This window comes from Camellia sinensis, chromosome 3 (genome assembly GCF_055761805.1).
Source record: "Camellia sinensis isolate YWXY chromosome 3, ASM5576180v1, whole genome shotgun sequence".
Classification (NCBI taxonomy): domain Eukaryota; kingdom Viridiplantae; phylum Streptophyta; class Magnoliopsida; order Ericales; family Theaceae; genus Camellia; species Camellia sinensis.
Window position 1 is genome coordinate 140,949,807 of NC_138963.1, and position 18,118 is coordinate 140,967,924.

The 18,118-nt window shown below is 36.4% G+C and overlaps 1 protein-coding gene across 47 annotated transcripts in view; it reads left to right on the forward strand.

Annotated features, from left to right (window-relative positions):
* The window catches only part of LOC114260629 (gamma-tubulin complex component 2), a 32,632-nt gene extending 14,862 nt beyond the window's left edge, over positions 1-17,770 (forward strand). For 6 of the 47 annotated variants that reach the window (XM_082921000.1, XM_082921001.1, XM_082920999.1 and 3 more), the window contains exons 10-14: positions 9,638-9,676; positions 10,288-10,380; positions 10,956-12,051; positions 16,847-16,885; positions 17,497-17,770. In XM_082921000.1, the coding sequence (XP_082777126.1) occupies positions 9,638-9,676; positions 10,288-10,380; positions 10,956-11,357 (534 nt within the window). In that variant the 3' untranslated portion in view covers positions 11,358-12,051; positions 16,847-16,885; positions 17,497-17,770. Of the gene's footprint in view, positions 1-9,313; positions 9,461-9,637; positions 9,677-10,287; positions 10,525-10,943; positions 12,052-16,478; positions 16,661-16,846; positions 16,886-17,496 lie in introns of those variants that run through there. The other 41 variants (XM_082921030.1, XM_082921022.1, XM_082921026.1 and 38 more) reach the window with 19 other exon arrangements.
* Positions 17,771-18,118: the final 348 nt, after the last annotated feature.

Here is an 18,118-nt window from a genome sequence, read left to right on the forward strand (position 1 = left end):
CCATGAGTTGAATACGCAATCAAAACATCAAAGAAAACTAGCAAAATATCCTCAGATATAAACCTTAATATCCAAGAAGAAGATTTAGAGGAGTAATCCTAGATTTGCACTGACTTGCGAATTTATAGAATCTGAAATCGCCAGGTCCGCTCGAGCGTGTGAATTGACGCTTAAGCGGGGACTCTATATGATGTGTTCCAAACTAGGATGTACGCTCGAGCGGGGAAATGGACGCTTGAGCGTGAAAACACGGATCACAGTATATTTGCAGACTCACCAAACTTCTGGAACTCAGCATTCTCCGCTCGAGCGGGGGAATGTCCGCTCGAGTGGACAGGCACCTTTAAATGCATTTTTCCATTTTGCTTCGAGGGCGCTGCCTCTTGACCTCGTCTCAGCGCTGCCTTAGACCCGCCAAGGGGTGCTGCCCCCTCGACCCCCGCAAGTTGATCAGGCAGCTCGATCCCCGTCATAGTCAGCGAAGTGGCAATCTTGAAAGAATTAAACACCACAAACTTCTCTGCAAGGCACGATTCGGGTTGGATTTGTATCTAAGAACTCGTAGCCTCACTGAAATTAAAATGCAAACAAAATTACAACTTAAAAGAGTTTTGTTAAACGGGATTATCAAGAATGAAAACCTAACACTTGCCTATCGTTGAGTGAAAGTGGGAGCATGTCACGATGGATTTTGTTGTGGGTCTTTTGAGGACTCAACGGGGTAATGATGCTATTTAGGTGATAGTTGATCTAAGTTAACTAAGTCAACGCACTTTATACCTATGCGCACGAGTGACTCGGTAGATTATCTTGCTGACCTGTATATTAGGCACATAGTTCGACTTCATGGGGTCCCTATGACTATTGTTTCGGATAGAGATCCATGTTTCACGGCTCGATTGCAGTAGAGCCTTGGGTACTAAGTTGACTTTTAGCACCACTTATCATCCTCAGACTGATGGACAGTTAGAGCGTACCATTCAGATCCTTGAGGATATGCTTCGGGGTTGTGTTCTTGACTTTAAGGGGTCGTGGGAGAGGCACTTGCCCTTTGTGGAGTTTGCCTATAACAATAGCATCCAGGCAAGCATTGGCATGACACCTTTTAAGGCCTTGTATGGCTGACCGTGTAGATCTCTTATGTGTTGGGCCGAAGTGGGTGATGCACCTATGATAGGTCCTGAGTTGGTTCGAGAAATGACGGAGAAGGTTGTGCTTATTTGTAAGAGGTTGGTTACGGCTTAGAATTGCTAGAAGAGCTATGCTGACCATAAGAAGAAACCGTTATCATTTGAGGTGAGAGATCACGTCTTTTTGAAAATTTCACCTAGACGGGGTTTGATGAGGTTTGGGAAAAGCAGGAAGTTGTCTTCTAGATTTATTGGATATTTTGAGATCCTAGAGCGGATTGGGGATGTAGCTTATCGTTGGGCCTTGTCGCCACAACTTTCTAGGGTTCATGATGTGTTTCATATCTGCATGCTCTGGAAGTATGAGTCGGATTGATCACACATGTTGAATTGAACCGAGCTAGAGGTAGATGACGATGCCTTGTATGAGGAGAGACTGGTTAGAGTTTTGGATACTTGAGATCAAGTCTTGCATGGCAAGACAATTCCTTTGGTAAAGGTGTTGTGGAGAGATCACAGGATTGAGGAAGCAACTTGGGGGCATGAGTTAGGTTCGTGAAAAGTATCTGGACTTATTTATTGATATTTGAACATGTATTGAAATTTTGATTATGCTAATGTAATATAAACATTGTATATGTTTTGGAAATGTCAATTGTATATTCAGTAACGAGCATGTGTTTATCTTGGTGAAGAGAATGAATGACCGATGGATGGGTCATGGTGTTGAATTGGATTTACTATCATTGTTGTAATTGCTTTAAACGTGGTTTTGTTGTTTCATTCAAATTTCGGGAACGAAATTCCTTAAGGAGGAGAGGTTATAGTGATTCTGGTTTAGACCCGACGCTTTGGATTCGGGTTTCACTGTCTTATATATTTGTTCATGTCTTATTTCTTCTTATTCCTCATTGAGATTGGTTATTGGAGTATCTTGGTTGCATTTGGAACAGGTCGGGGTTTAGTTTTTCAAAATGCTTCATGCCTAGATTTTGGCTTCTTCGCTCAAGCGGTCTTTGAGAACTTTCAGTACTTTTGCAAGCTTGCAAAGATACTGAGAGTTGGCATTCTATGCTCGAGCGGTCATTCTTGCGCTCGAGCAGTGCTTCTTGAGCTCTAGCGATGGTCCTCTCAAGCGGTAAACTTCTTTTCTCGAGCGGTCTCACTTATTGTGTCTAGTCGCTCGAGCGACTATTCATTCTCTCGAGCGGTCTGCGCGTATATCAGGTCGTAAAGTTTACTTTTTGAGTCATTTTTTCACACCTCTCTCTCTAAATCTCATATCTACTCTCTCTCTCTCTCTAGAAATCATCCTTAAGCTCCAAATACACCTTGATCCACCCATTTCTACACCCTAGTCCTTTTGTTAAAAGGTAGAGTCCATCTAGAGCTTCGTTTTAATCGGAATAAAGTTAGGTTTCGGCGTTTTTAAAGTTTCTCCATTCTCTCTCATCTTTTAAGCTTGAGGTAGGGATTCTTGGCACTTTCTTATGATTTTTAACTTAGTTATTTGCTATTCCAAAAACAATATTTTAATTTGGAGATTTTTGGACAAATCTAGGGTTTTGGGTTAAAAATCAAAAGAGGGACTTTCAAATGGGTTCTTGAAAATGGTTGTGAGATTGGAAATGAGGTTGAGTTGTGACAAAATGATTGGTTTTGATACTTGGAATTGATTTTGGAAAAAAAAGGGGGGATTTTGCCCTAAATATATCAAATGTTGATTTTTTATTTTATTTTTATTTTTTTTATAAATAATTGGAATTGATGTTGGAAATGTGAAATTAGATTGATATTGATGAGGATAGTGAAGTTGGATATGTATTACCACTCACATCTTGGAATTTGAAAAGTTTATCTTTATGAAAATTATTTATCTGTCTAGAGATATCTGTTTTGGGCTATCGGTGGAGGATAATTATGATTGTTGTAGAAATTGCATGAGAATTATTTTCTCATTCATTGCATTGAACATTGTTTCATAATTAACACATTGAAAATGTTGTTGTTTTGAGAAAAATGGTGAAGGCCTCGGTGAATCTGGGTAGGAGTGTAGTGGTGGTATTAAGTTGGCTTGTATGTCCTTGGTGAAAGTTCAGAAACCTGCGTAGTTAGGTGTCGAGCATTCCGGTTAATACATGTAAAAATGACAATTTGATAGTGCTTGTAGTCTACTAATAGACATGTCTTAGATATTCACAGTGTTGCACTCATTATCCTGTTTTCTATTGTAAAAGAAATGATAGCATAATTTGAGATATAAACTTGGCATTGCATTGTCCTCTCTCTTTCTCCCATTGTCCTCAGTCTCTCTCTCTCTCTCTCTCTCAACTTCTTTTTATCATTAATCTTTGTATATATTTCTCTCTTTTCCTCCCTTCTTCCTACTGCCTCCTCTAAAATAACACAAAAACACACATATCTCCACTATCATTTCAAAGCTTCATGGCCAAAGGAGAGAGAGAGGGAGAGAGAGAGAGAGATTTGTTTTGAGGAAGACCCATGTTTTGTTAGAGAGATAAGCTCTGGTTTAGAGATAGTGGTAGGACAACCCCTTTCTATCGCCTTTTCGTGGTACTTCGCCTCCATTCTCTTTACGAACTATGATTTGTCTCATATGTCGAGGGAATTGCAACATTAATTGGCGTAGGCGGTGACGACAGGTTCATCGTGGAGGCAGAGGTTGGTCTGGGTTGTAAGACAGTGGAAAGAAGTTGGGTCGGCAGTGTCGACAGTGAGGATGAGAATTGGCGTGAAAGATGACCCATTTGAAATTGTCCCTCAGAGATGATTTGAGCTTGCATTTTGTAGTAAACATGTTGTAAGATACCCATTTTCTTCTTCCTCTTCAGCTCTGGATTGTTTGATGGCGCGAAACATTCACCCTTGTTGCCCGGCCCGTTGAAAGTATACGACGAGTTTGATCGGTCTCTGAAGTCGAACTCATCGGAGTAGGAAGAGAAAGTAGAGAGATTTGAAGTGAACTACACAACATTTGTTGGTCAAGAATGAAGAAGATGAAGATGAGAGAGAAGTAGATTTGGAGAATGCAAGGAGAGAGAGAGAGAGAGAGAGAGAGAGAGAGAGAGAGAGAGAAACTGGTTTGAAGAAAGGTCATTTGAATAGATAGATGTGCGGATCCAAACAAATAAAAACACGCCTGCGTGATTGTCTTTATCAGCATGAGATTGTCCTTGTGGACTTGAACAATAAACACTTGGACTGTTAGACACAATAAATTCAAAATTAGATTTATGGATTTAGCGTCCTCAAAAGAATAATACCATTTTTTTTATAATATATATATATATATATATATATATATTTTGAATACAATCATGTTAGGAATATAAAGATTAAACACTTGAACGATAAACACTTGGACTTTTAGACAATAAATTCAAAATTAAATTTATGGTTTTAGCATCCTCAAAAGAGTAACACCTTTTTTATTTTTTATTTTTATTTTATTTATATATACTTTTATATTTTTTGAATACAACCATGTTAGGAATATAAAGATTAAACAAAGAATGGGACCTAAATGTATCACAGCCAGTGAGTCTTATATAGAGATCGTCATTTTCTCTCCCCCACTTTGCACCCACATCCCCTGCCGCACCCTACATGGATTTTCTCTGCCTCGATTAAGAAGTGGGGCAGGTATAGGTTTTTCTCCCCCCATCCAATTCTACTCGAATCCTGTCTTGATTGTATTTATTAATTATATTTATATTTATATGTATATAATATATTTATTTTTCATTATAATAAAGTTAAAATACTAAAATATTATACTTAATATAAGTTTTTATTCATTTATTTTCTATTTTACATAATATAATTCTCACTAAGTATAAATTATTATTCATAATATACTAAATTATTTATAATTTTTATTAATATTTTTATTTTTTAACTTACAAAATTAACCTACCTCTTACTCTGCACTTGTCCCGTTTCTATCATTCCCCGATTTGTCCCATCCCTAATATGATACGGAACGGAAGCAAATTTTTATAAATCTATCCCAAACTCAACCCATGACCATCCTACTCATATCTAAATCCTACATCATATATGTCCCATCACTTATGAAACACCTATGTCTATTTGTATTTAATCTTCTATTGTTTTTGAATAACGTAAAGAGGAGTCCATGCGTACACACCATTCCCAATTAAAATAAATAAATAAATCACTGCCATTCATTTTGAAGAATTAAATTAAATTAAATGAAGTATCCTTAAATCAACTCACACCTCGACCTCTAAAAGAATAAATTATCAATAGGTCATAATAGTTATATTTAATTTCTATCAAGTTCTATTGAAAACAAATTCTAATAAAATTATTGTTAAAAATAATTTTTATGAAGATTTTTTATGTCACTAAAAATTGATAATTAGTGACTTTTCTTTGTTACGATTTTTATAAATTATTCCTAAAACTTATAATTAGTGACGCTTTTAGGTGAGAAATTTTTCAAACTGTCGCGGGAAGTTGAAACTTACGTTTTTTTTTTTCTTTTTTTTCTTTTTTTTTGTGACGATTTTCTTAAACTATTACTAAAACTTATAATTGGTGATATTTTTTGTGACAATTTTTAAACTATAGCTGAAAATTTATAATTAGTGAAATTTCTTAATGCTGTTTGATGAAAAATGCTATTAATTTTTATAGAACCTATTGAACAATAAGTTTACCTATTAAGACTTACACGTAAGTCTCCCCTGATAAAAATGAGTTTAAGAGTGGACCAATTTTGGGGGACTTACGTATAGGTTATAGTAGGTGGACATTTTGTCAAATAAGTCCTATGATAATTAATGGTGTTTTTCATCAAATATTATTGAAAAACATCACCAATTGTTTATTTTCAGCGACAGTTTAAAAATTGTCACAAAAATTGTCACTAATTATAAGTTTTAGCAACAGTATAAAAAAATGCCACAAAAAAATGTCATTAATTTTCAACTTTCAACGATAGTTTGAAAAATTTGTGTCACTATTAATTCTAAGTTTTAGCGACAATTTGTAAAATTGTGACGAAAAAAAGTTATTAGTTGTCAATTTTTAGCGACAAATACAAAAAAATTGTTACAAAATTATTTTTAATGACGATTTTACTAGCCTTTATTTTCAATATAAGTTGATGGAAATTAAATATAATTATTAAGATTTATTGATAATTTACCTGTCAATAATTTTATATCAAAATGTGGAATAAAATCATAAGATGCAAGACAAAAAATATAGTTTTATTTATTTATTTGTTTTGTACGCAAATTATTGTTTTCTTCCTGACCACTCTGCTGGCTCTCAAAAATTCCCCCACCAAAATTGACCAGTCAAAAAATAAAAATATTGAATAGGCCAAGAGGTCATTTTAGAAAAAGATATATATATATATATATATATATATATTTTATAGGAAATAAATAAATGGCCATGCAAGGACAAGTAGTAGCTAAATGAGAAAATAAAAAAATACATACATGTGACAGTTGAATATAGAAGTGACAAATGTACTATTGCACTCTTAACAGTTTAAAATGGTATCACTACTTTTATAATTTGAAACAATTTGAATATAGAAGTGACAAATGTACTATTGCAATTTTAAAAGTTTGAAATGCTATCTGTTGATTATTTTTGACACTTCGAAAGTTAGAAATATAATTGTGTCAATCAGGATCTGAAAAGTCTTTACAGATAATAAATGTCAATTTTATCAAGCGATTGTGTTAAGATTTTCTTGACATCAATGAAGAAGATTTTATTGTGTTGTGTTGAAAAAGATGAACCAATATTTTAACTCAAATTCGTAACAGAATGGGAGGGAGAGACTGAGCAGAAATTGCAATTGATTAATTGAATAAGCAATTACAAAATGTTACCTTTAATAAGGACAATTTCAAAACTTTAAACCGACCGAGTTTTGGGATTACAAAGTTAATCTACTCCTATGAAATGTAAGTGCAGTGCATAAAAGGAAAGTGCTGAAATTTAAAAATAAATGAAATTGATAATGACGTAGAGTCTGAATTTAGTCGGGGATCCCAAATGTAGCCATGAATGACTATTTATAGAAAAAAACTAAAAGAAAAAACTTCCTAATAATTATCATAATCTTCCATCTTGATTCTTGTATTGACATATCTCCATTTTATGTGCCATGATGATCTTTCATCTCCTCCATTTTATACTCCATGATCTTCTATTTCATCTATCAACTTCCCTACATACACTTTATATTTCCACAACTTCCTTCAACCTCCAACTGTGTAAGAGCATGCCATGTGTCCTACTCATATTAAAAAATAAAAAATAAAAATAAATATTATTATTCTTATTATTTATGGTGCCAACAGTATCACTTCTTTTGTAATTTGAAAAAAAATAAATTTTTGTTTGGTCTAGGAGCGTCATGTGGCGGTTTTCCTCACCAATTACAAATTATCATGTCCCTTCATATTCTCCAATCACCTAATACAAAATCGTAAATTGCACATCTTTCACCAATTACAATATTGTTGGGGCACCACATGCCGGTATCCAGGACTAATCAATAACTTCTCATAATTTGAAACACTTTGTCATAGAGTGACACCTATTTGCCCAAGAAAAAAGTAATAATGCTATTGTACTTAAAAATGTTGGAATTTGACAATATTATTTTAGGATAATTCTATTTGCACCACAAACTCTTTCAGTACACACCAATTACTCATTGCATACTACACCTAATTTTGATTTTCTATTTTTCACTCAATACACACCATAAATTTTCAAATATTTCCAAAATATCCCAATCTTCTCTAATCACAACCCTGATTCTAACTCTAACCCTAACCTTAACCCTAGCTCCACCTCACAATCACTGCCATCAACCACCACCATTGGTCCTCTCATCTCCTTCTGCCAGCATCACCCTTGGACCGACACCACCCATTCCTTAGTTATCTTCGAAAAAGATATATATTTAATTTTTTTTTGTTTTTTATAGGAAATAAATTAATGTCCATCCAGGGGACAAATAGTAGCTATGTGAGAAAATAAAAGAAATACATACATGTGACGTTTGAATATGAAAGTGACAAATGTGCTATTCCAATCTTAAAAGTTTGAAACGGTATCGTTACTTTTATAATTTGGAACACTTTGAATATGGAAGTGACAAATGTACTATTGCTGTAATAACCCGACCCTCTCATGTGCTCAAATTCCATCATTATATGTATGGCTATATGTGTGTTTATATGTTTGATGTGAGATTCCATGTTTGAATGAGTGAATTATTAGTTTATAAATTTATATTTGTCGGTTATGAGAAAATCTGTTGAAATTGTGACTTTTGGACGGGAAATTGGAAACCTTATAGGCGCAGTAAACCGAAACTAACTTTACAGTTATGATTAGTATGATTTTTAGGGCATTGTATGAAGTTTTGTAAAAATTTGATTCGTAACAAATTAATTGGAATTATATAGGCTCAAGTCTTAATTAAACTTAATTAGCCTCAAGACTCAAGTCTTGATAGATATAAGGGTCACTTATATGAGCCTTAGATGACTTAGTCTCAACAAAGCCCTGAAAATATCTCCTGGAAAGCTTCTAGAGGAGAGAAGAAGAGAAAAGAGAGAGAGAGAGGAAGAGGAGATCAACCAAGAGTTGGAGATTGAAGATTTTGGAAGGGGATTTAAGGAATAAAGTTCAAGGTATGTGTAAAGCACTTAAACTATTCTAAAACTATCTTCAATTACTTAGCATTAAGCCTTAAAATGGAGTCTTTATATCTTGCTTGAGTAAATATCCATGGAGATCATCAAGATTCATTGTATTTGTTTGATTTGAGAGTTGATTCTTGCATTTTGAGTTTGTCTTGAGTTAGCTTAAAAGGAATCACTTTCTAATCTTTAGTTCTTTCATGCTTTGGACTCACATATGTATATATGTTTGTATATATATTGATGGACCATGAAAAGATGAACAAAATGAAAGAAGTATGGTGTATTGAGTTGTATATGTCCCAATAAAATGGGTTATGATTTAATTAAGTTTGGGATTCATGTTTATTAGATTCATATGTCATGATGTTTAAGTGCATTTGCTTATGTTAGACCATAGAAAGGCATTTGGAAAGTTTGATTTTGATGAATGTTTGGACTGCTCAAACAAAGCCCAGAACCGCATGCACGGGGCTCATGGCCGCATGTGCGGGGCTCACAGCCGCAAATGCAGAAAACAACGGACGCAAGTGGAGCATTCTGAAATAAAAGCAAGTACCTCTCCGCACGTGCGGTGGGGGACTTCTGCATGTGAGGCTAGTAGGGAAATTTTCTATCAACTTCTTTTACTTTTTTTAACCCTTTGAATTTATTAATGTGTATATTTGATCCTTCTGAAATACTTAAAAATGAATTAGAATTCAACGAATCAGACAAATGAGTAAAGAGAAAAGCCAAGGCAAAGTGACTTACTCACCAGTTGCGTGTTGTGTGTAGGTCACGTACAGGAAGGGACCGTTGTTCAACCACATCACAGTGAGTAATAGTAGTGTAACGATATGTCTTATTTACATATGGTGTTTATGATTTATATATTCTTACTTGTGAATGGCATATGGTATATAAGTTGTGTTTTGATTACAATAATCGAAATGATTTAATAATGGCATATGAAATGGACCTGAGGTCGTTTTGTTTTGTTATGAATGATGGGCCTAAGGCTGTTATGATGTGGGCTATTTGTGACTCATGGCCTTAAGGCCGAGGGAGATGGAGACATGCCGATGTTCCATCTACCCTATAAAGATATGGATTACTTAAGATTCATGGCTTAAGGCCGAGGGAGATGGAGACATGCCGATATTCCATTTATCCTAAAATGTTTCAAACAACTGTTGATAAATTGGGCCCAAGGCCGTTCAGTATTATGTAGGGCCCAAGGCCATTCTATATTAAACTGGGCCCAAGGTCGTTCCGTATTATGTTGGGCCCAAGGCCGTTCCGTCTTATTTGGGCCCGAGGTCGTTTTGGACTGAAATTATGAAATCTATATAATCTCCAAGACTTATGCTCATTCACATAAACCTCCTTACATTGCTATTATTCACTGAGCCTTGCTCACTCCGTGTATTTGTATATTTATGTAGGTGATCAGCTCAGAGGACAACCTTAGGTCAGCTCGAGGAGCCTTTTGTTGGACCTGTTTTGTCGAGCCTCCCAAAGTGGAGCCTTTTGTTTTTGTGGGGTTCCTGTTTATGTTGTATTTTTTTAAGTCCTTAATGACTTGTTACCGATACATTGTCAACATGTAAATTTTGGGTTGTTACCTTTTTGTATAGACTTGCATAACATGGACTTGTTAGTATATGAACGGTGTTTGTAAATTTTCTATATATGGTAAGATGTACAAAAATCCTAGCATTTAAGCACTGCTCAATGGACGTTCGGTTATTGATTGGCTTTCGCCTTAGGCCCCGTTATTGAATAAAAATATTTTGTTGGAATGTTACTTTGAGGCCGAAGTACAGTTTGGTCATGACTTAACTTTTAGGGGCAGGTTTGGGTCGTGATAGTTGGTATCAAAGCACGAGTGGCTATCTCACACACTGGTCCATTTGAGCTTTAAGGAGTCTGGAAAAGACTTAGGTTACATGCATGTTATTGTTTTTATGCATACAATATGAAACATAGTAACATGATTTGTTATACAATGATCAATGACTTGGATTACGATTACGAAATGAATATGGTCAATGTATATTTGTGTATCTTCCTGTGTGTATTATAATGTGTTGATATGTAGATCATGGTGCAGACGAGGATGGATGATTCAAAGGATTCTACCTCCACACGGTTGGATAGGTTGGAAATGATGATTATGCAAATGGTAGAAACTATGAGGCAACAAAAGCAGCAGCAACAACAACCACTGCTGCCACCAGTGCCTGTACCATCACCAGTGGTGCAAGACCATCAAGCCGAGGACCGAACAATTACACTTACGAAAGACTTCAAGATGATGAAACTGCCTTTGTTTAAGGATGGAATTGATCCAATGAAAGCAGAGACGTGGGTGTTGGGCATAGAGAAGTTTTTCAAGGTCTTTCCATGCACCGAAGGCCAGAAAGTACAACTTGCCGCCTTCACTCTTGAAGATGAAGCACGTAGATGGTGGATGCTCACGAGAATTGAACATCAAGGGTTGACATGGGCTTGATTTTTGGAGCTTTTTTAAGACAAGTATTTCCTGCAGTGTATGTGAGATAAGAAAGTGACGGAGTTTGAAACTTTGAGACAAGGGAACAAGGCCGTTGCCAAGTATGAAACCCGATTTGCAGAATTAGCCCGTTTCGCACCACATTTGGTGGATACGGACTACAAGAAAGCAAGAAAATTTGAAGGAGGGCTACGGAATGCCATTCTCGACTGGTTTAATGTTTTAAAATTGCCGATGTATGTAGATGTGTTGGAAAGAGCAATCATGGCTGAAGGTAATATCGTAACTCAAAATTGGATTTTCGAGTGGAAAGAGAAGAGGCAGAATACTCAAGCACCAAGGGGATCCATGGCACCACCGAATAAGAAACCGAATTTGGGAACCTCTTGTACTTCTGCCTCTACATGTGACTCAGCAGCAGTTTGTCTGGAATGTGGAAAGAGACACCGTGGGACTTGTTACAGGGTAACTGGGGCATGTTTCAAGTATGGAAAGATGGGTCACTTAGAAAGGGATTGCCCATAGAGAGACCGACAAAATGGGAACAGAACTACTACCAGTTCAGCCGGCTCAACTCCAGCTCCGACCACAAAGACAGCTGTAAAACCCACCAATACTAAAGGCACAGCTAGACAGGAAAGAGTGTTTTCCCTTATTCCTGGTGACATGCAAAATACTGAGGCTGTGGTGTCAGGTACATTTTCCTCTCAATGGTCACTTTGCTCATGTGTTATTTGATTCGGGTTCTACCCATTCATTCGTGTCAAAAACATTTGCTAAGCATTTGAATAGACCCCTGGAACCATTGAATTATGTGTTGTGTGTGTCTTCACCCTTGGGGGACTCTATGTTTTGTACGTCTATTTATCTTGCATGTGAAATCTTGATTGGGGATGTTCAGTTATATGCCAATTTGTTGCCTCTTGACATGGCTTATTTTAATATAATTTTAGGGATGGATTGGCTAAGTTAATACAATGTGACTATTGATTGTCTATTAAAGCAAGTTGTTTTTCGACCCTCGGGATAACCTGAATTTACTTTTGCGGGGCATGGGGTAGTCCCACCACCTTACTTGATTTCAGTAATGAAAGCGTGTAAATTGTTACAAAAAGGTTGTCAGCGATATTTGTGTAGCATTTTGAATGGATAACCAGCGGAAGTGTGTGTTGATACAATCCTAATTGACCTAGAATTCTTGGATGTTTTTTTGGAGGAGTTACCAGGAGACTTAGTAGATCGTGAAATTGAATTTACAATTGAGGTAGAGCCGGGAACTTAACCTATTTCGAAAACTCCTTATAGAATGTCACCGGCTGAAATGAAAGAATTGAAGGTACAGTTGCAAGACCTACTTGATAAAGGGTTTATTCGCCTGAGTACCTCTCTTTAGAGCATACCAATTCTTCTTGTAAAGAAGAAAGATGGGACCCTTCGGTTATGTGTGGACTACCGGGAGCTCAATAAAGTAATTGTGAAGAGAAGTATCCCTTACCAAGAATTGATGATTTATTTGATCAACTCCAAGGTGCGCAAGTCTTTTCAAAGATAGATTTGAGATCCGGGTATCATCAATTGAAAGTCAAAGCTGAAGATATTGAAAAAACTGTTTTCCAAACCCGATACGGGCGTTATGAATTTTTGGTTATGCCGTTCAGGGTTACCAATGCACCGGCGACCTTCATGGATTTAATGAATCGTGTTTTTAAGCCATACTTGGATGAATTTGTAGTTGTGTTTATTGATGACTTCCTCATTTATTCAAAAAACACGGAAGCCCATAAGAATCATCTACGATTAATTCTTCAGACACTTCGAGATAAGAAACTATATGCAAAATTGAAGAAATGTGAGTTTTGGTTATATGAAGTAATGTTTTTGGGGCATGTCATAAACAAGGAGGGTGTTTTTGTTGACCTACACAAGATCGAAACTATTGTGAATTGGCCAACTCCTACGAACGTGACAGAGGTGCATAGTTTCTTGGGTTTGGCCGGGTACTATCAGAGATTTGTTAAAGACTTTTCTAAAATTGCCGTGTTGCTTACCCAATTGACTCAGAAGGGTGTTCCATTTGAGTGGACAGAACAAAAGGAATCTGCCTTTCAGGAGTTAAAGACCAGGTTAACTACAACACCAGTTTTCACTTTACCATCTGGTACCGAGGGATTTATGATTTACAATGATGCTTCGTATAAAGGATTGGGCTAGGTACTTATGCAGAATGGAAAGGTTATTGCGTATGCTTCTCGCCAACTCAAGTCTCATGAAAAGAATTACCCTACACACGACTTGGAGCTAGCCGCAGTGGTCTTTGCTTCGAAGATATGGCGACATTATTTGAACGGAACGTGTGAAGTTTATACTGATCATAAAAACTTCAAGTACTTCTTTACTCAAAAGGAGTTAAATATGCGACAAAGACAGTGGTTAGAACTTATCAAGGATTATGATCTACAAATCCATTACCACCCCGGTAAAGCTAACACAGTTGCGGATGCTCTTAGCCGAAAATGTATAGGGACTTTGGCAAGTTTGCTCACAGGGCGAAAAGAGTTGCTACTTGATTTGGAAAGAATAGATATGGAAATTGTGCTACATGGTCAAGACGCAATGTTAGCAACAAAGTCAGCTCAACCGGCACTTATTGAAGAAATCAAGCAAAGGCAAGTAGAAGATGAATATCTGAGGAAAATTTGTGATGAGATGAAAACAAAGCCAAGGCCCGGGTTCACTTTTGAAAATTCAGTGTTGAAATTTAATGACAGATTATGTATCCCAAATGTGCCAGAAATCAAGAAAAGGATTAGGGAGGAAGCACATCAGTCTAAATTTGCATTGCATCCCAGTAATACTAAAATATATCAGGATTTGAAACAAAGTTTTTGGTGGCCTGGTATGAAGAAAGAAATTATAGAATTTGTTTCAAAATGTTTGCAATGTCAGCAAGTAAAAGCGGGGCACCAAAGGCCGGCAGTTTTACTTCAACCTCTCCCCATCCTGGAGTGGAAGTGGGAACACCTAACGATGGATTTTATTGTTGGCTTACCCCGAACTCCCCGAGGTATGAATTCTATATGGGTTATTATCGATAGATTAACTAAATCAGCTCATTTCCTACCTGTGAAAACTCAATACAATACAGATAAGCTTGCTATTGTGTATGTGAATGAAATTGTGCGGTTACATGGTGTTCCAATTTCAATTGTGTTTGATAGAGATCCAAAATTTGTATCAAGATTTTGGCAGAGTAACATAATGCTATGGGAACAGAGTTGAAATTCAATACGGCCTTCCACCTCCAAACTGATGGCCAATCCGAGAGAACCATACAAAAATTCGAATATATGCTTCGGATGTGTGTCTTGGACTTCCAAGGGAGTTGGGAAATTTATCTACCGTTAGAGGAGTTTGCATATAACAAGAGTTATCACTCAAGCATAGGAATGGCACCCTATGAAGCTTTATACAACAAGAAATGTCGCTTCCTAGTGTGTTGGAGTGAAGTTGGTGAGAGGTCATTATTTGGGCCTGAAATTGTACAATTGACGACAGAGAAAATCAGAATCATTCAGGACAGATTGAAAATCGCCCAAAGCTAGCAAAAGAGTTTTGTGGACCATCGACGAAAGGACTTGGTATTTGAGGTAGGTAAGTATGTTTTTGTGAAAGTCACCGCGATGAAAGGACACTCAAGATTCGGCAAGAAAGGTAAATTAGCTCCCCAATATGTAGGTCCGTTTCAAATTCTGGAAAGAGTGGGTCCAGTAACTTATCGTGTTGCCCTTCCACCGAGTATGGAACAAATACATAACATGTTTCATGTATCAATGTTACGGGGTTACCTTCAAGATTTGTCCCAGATTATAGACTACCACCAGATTACTTTGGATGACAATTTGCTCTATGAGAAGAAATCAATTCAAATTTTGGATCGACAAGTGAAGCAACTATAGAACAATACAATTCCAATGGTGTAAGTTGAATGGTAAGAACATTATGGGAAGGAAGCCACCTGGGAAAGAGAAGAGGAAATGAAACAACAGTATCCAGAATTATTTTCACCTTAAGGTAAAATAAGTTTGAAAGACCAAACTTCTTTAATGGGGGAAGAGTGTAATAACCCGACCCTCTCATGTGCTCAAATTCCCTCATTATATGTATGACTATATGTATGTTTATATGTTTGATGTAAAATTCCATTTTTGAATGAGTGAATTATTAGTTTATAAATTTTTATTTGTCGGTTATGAGAAAATCTGTTGAAATTGTGACTTTTGGATGGGAAATTGGAAACCTTAGAGGCGCAGTAAACTGAAACTGACTTTACGGTTATGATTAATATGATTTTTAGAGCATTATATGAAGTTTTGTAAAAATTTGATTTGTAACAAATTAATTGGAATTATTTAGGCTCAAGTCTTAATTAAACTTAATTAGTCTCAAGACACAAGTCTTGATAGATATAAGGGTCACTTATATGAGCCTTAGATGACTTAGTCTCAATAAAGCCCTAAAAATATCTCATGGAGAGCTTCTAGACGAGAGAAGAAGAGAAAAGAGAGAGAGAGAAAGAGAGAGAGAGAGAGGGAAGAAGAGGAGATCAACCAAGAGTTGGAGATTGAAGATTTTGGAAGGGGATTTAAAGAATAAAGTTCAAGGTATGTGTAAAGCACTTAAACTATTCTAAAACTCTCTTCAATTGCTTAGCATTAAGCCTTAAAATGGAGTCTTTATATTTTGCCTGAGTAAATATCCATGGAGATCATCAAGATTCATTGTATTTGTTTGATTTGAGAGTTGATTCTTGTATTTTGAGTTTGTCTTGAGTTAGCTTAAAAGGAATCACTTTCTAATCTTTAGTTCTTTCATGCTTTGGACTCACTTATGTATATATGTTTGTATATATATTGATGGACCATTAAAAGATGAACAAAATGAAAGAAGTTTGGTGTATTGAGTTGTATATGTCCCAATAAAATGGGTTATGATCTAATTAAGTCTGGGATTCATGTTTATTATATTCATATGTCATGATGTTTAAGTGCATTTGCTTATGTTAGACCATAGAAAGGCATTTGGAATGTTTGATTTTGATGAATGTTTGGACTGGTCAAATAGAGCCCAGAACTACACGTGCGGGGCTCATGGCCGCACGTACGGGATGCACAACCACACGTGCGGGGCTCACAGCCGCATGTGCGGAAAATAGCAGACGCAAATGGAGCATTCTGAAATAAAAGCACGTGCGGAGCCGCTCGTGCGGCACACCTCTTTGCACGTGCGGTGGGGGACTTCTGCATGTGAGGATAGTAGGGAAATTTTCTGTCAACTTCTTTCACTCTTTTTGACCCTTTGAATTTATTAATGTGTATATTTGATCCTTCTAAAATACTTAAAAATGAATAAGAATTCAACGAATCGGACAAATGAGTAAAGAGAAAAGCTAAGGCAAAGTGACTTACTTACCAGTTGTGTGTTGTGTGTAGGTCACGTACTGGAAGGGACCGTTGTTCAACCACATCACAGTGAGTAATAGTAGTGTAACGATATGTCTTATTTACGTATGGTGTTTATGATTTATATATTCTTACTTGTGAATGGCATATGGTATATTAGTTGTGTTTCGATTACAATAATCGAAATGATTGAATAATGGCATATGAAATGGACTTGAGGTCGTTTTGTTTTTTTATGAACGATGAGGCCGAGGCCGTTATGATGTGGGCTATTTATGACTCATGGCCTTAAGGCCAAGGGAGATGGAGACATGCCGATGTTCGATCTACCCTATAAAGCTATGGATTACTTAAGATTCATGGCTTAAGGCCGAGGGAGATGGAGACATGCTGATATTCCATGTATCCTATAATGTTTCAAACAGCTATTGATATATTGGGCCCAAGGCCGTTGCATATTATGTAGGTCCTAAGGCCACTCTGTATTAAGCTAGGCCCAAGGTCGTTCCGTATTATGTTGGGCCCAAGGCCGTTCCGTCTTATTTGGGCCCAAGGCCATTTTGGACTGAAATTATGAAATCTATATAATCTCCAAGACTTATGCTCATTCACATAAACCTCCTTACTTTGCGATTTTTCACTGAGCCTTGCTCACTCTGTATATATGTATATTTATGTAGGTGATCAGCTCGGAGGACAACCTTAGGTCAGCTCCAGGAGCCTTTTGTTGGACCTGTTTTGTCAAGCCTCCCAAAGTGGAGCCTTTTGTTTTTGTGGGGTTCCTATTTATGTTGTATGTTTTTAAGTCGTTAATGACTTGTTACATATACATTGTCAACATGTAAATTTTGGGTTGCTACCTTTTTGTATAGACTTACATAACATGGACTTGTTGGTATATGAACGGTGTTTGTAAATTTTCTATATATGGTAAGATGTACTAAGATCCTGGCATTTAAGCAGTGTTCAATGGATGTTCGGTTATTGATTGGCTTCCGCCTCAGGCCATGTTATTGAATAAAAATATTTTGTTGGAATGTTACTTTGAGACCTAAGTACAGGCCGGCCATGACTTAACTTTTAAGAGTAGGTTTGGGTCGTGACAATTGCAATGGGTTTATTACACTTTTTATTTTCAAATTATTGTTAAATTGTCTACTTAGTTCTTAAACTATCAATTGAGTCTACTCAATCTCTAAAGTATATAATCAAAATTTATTTAGTCCTTAAACTATCGATTGAATCTATTAAGCTCCTAAACTTTTTAATTCAAACATATTAGCCCTGAAAGGATTACAAAAA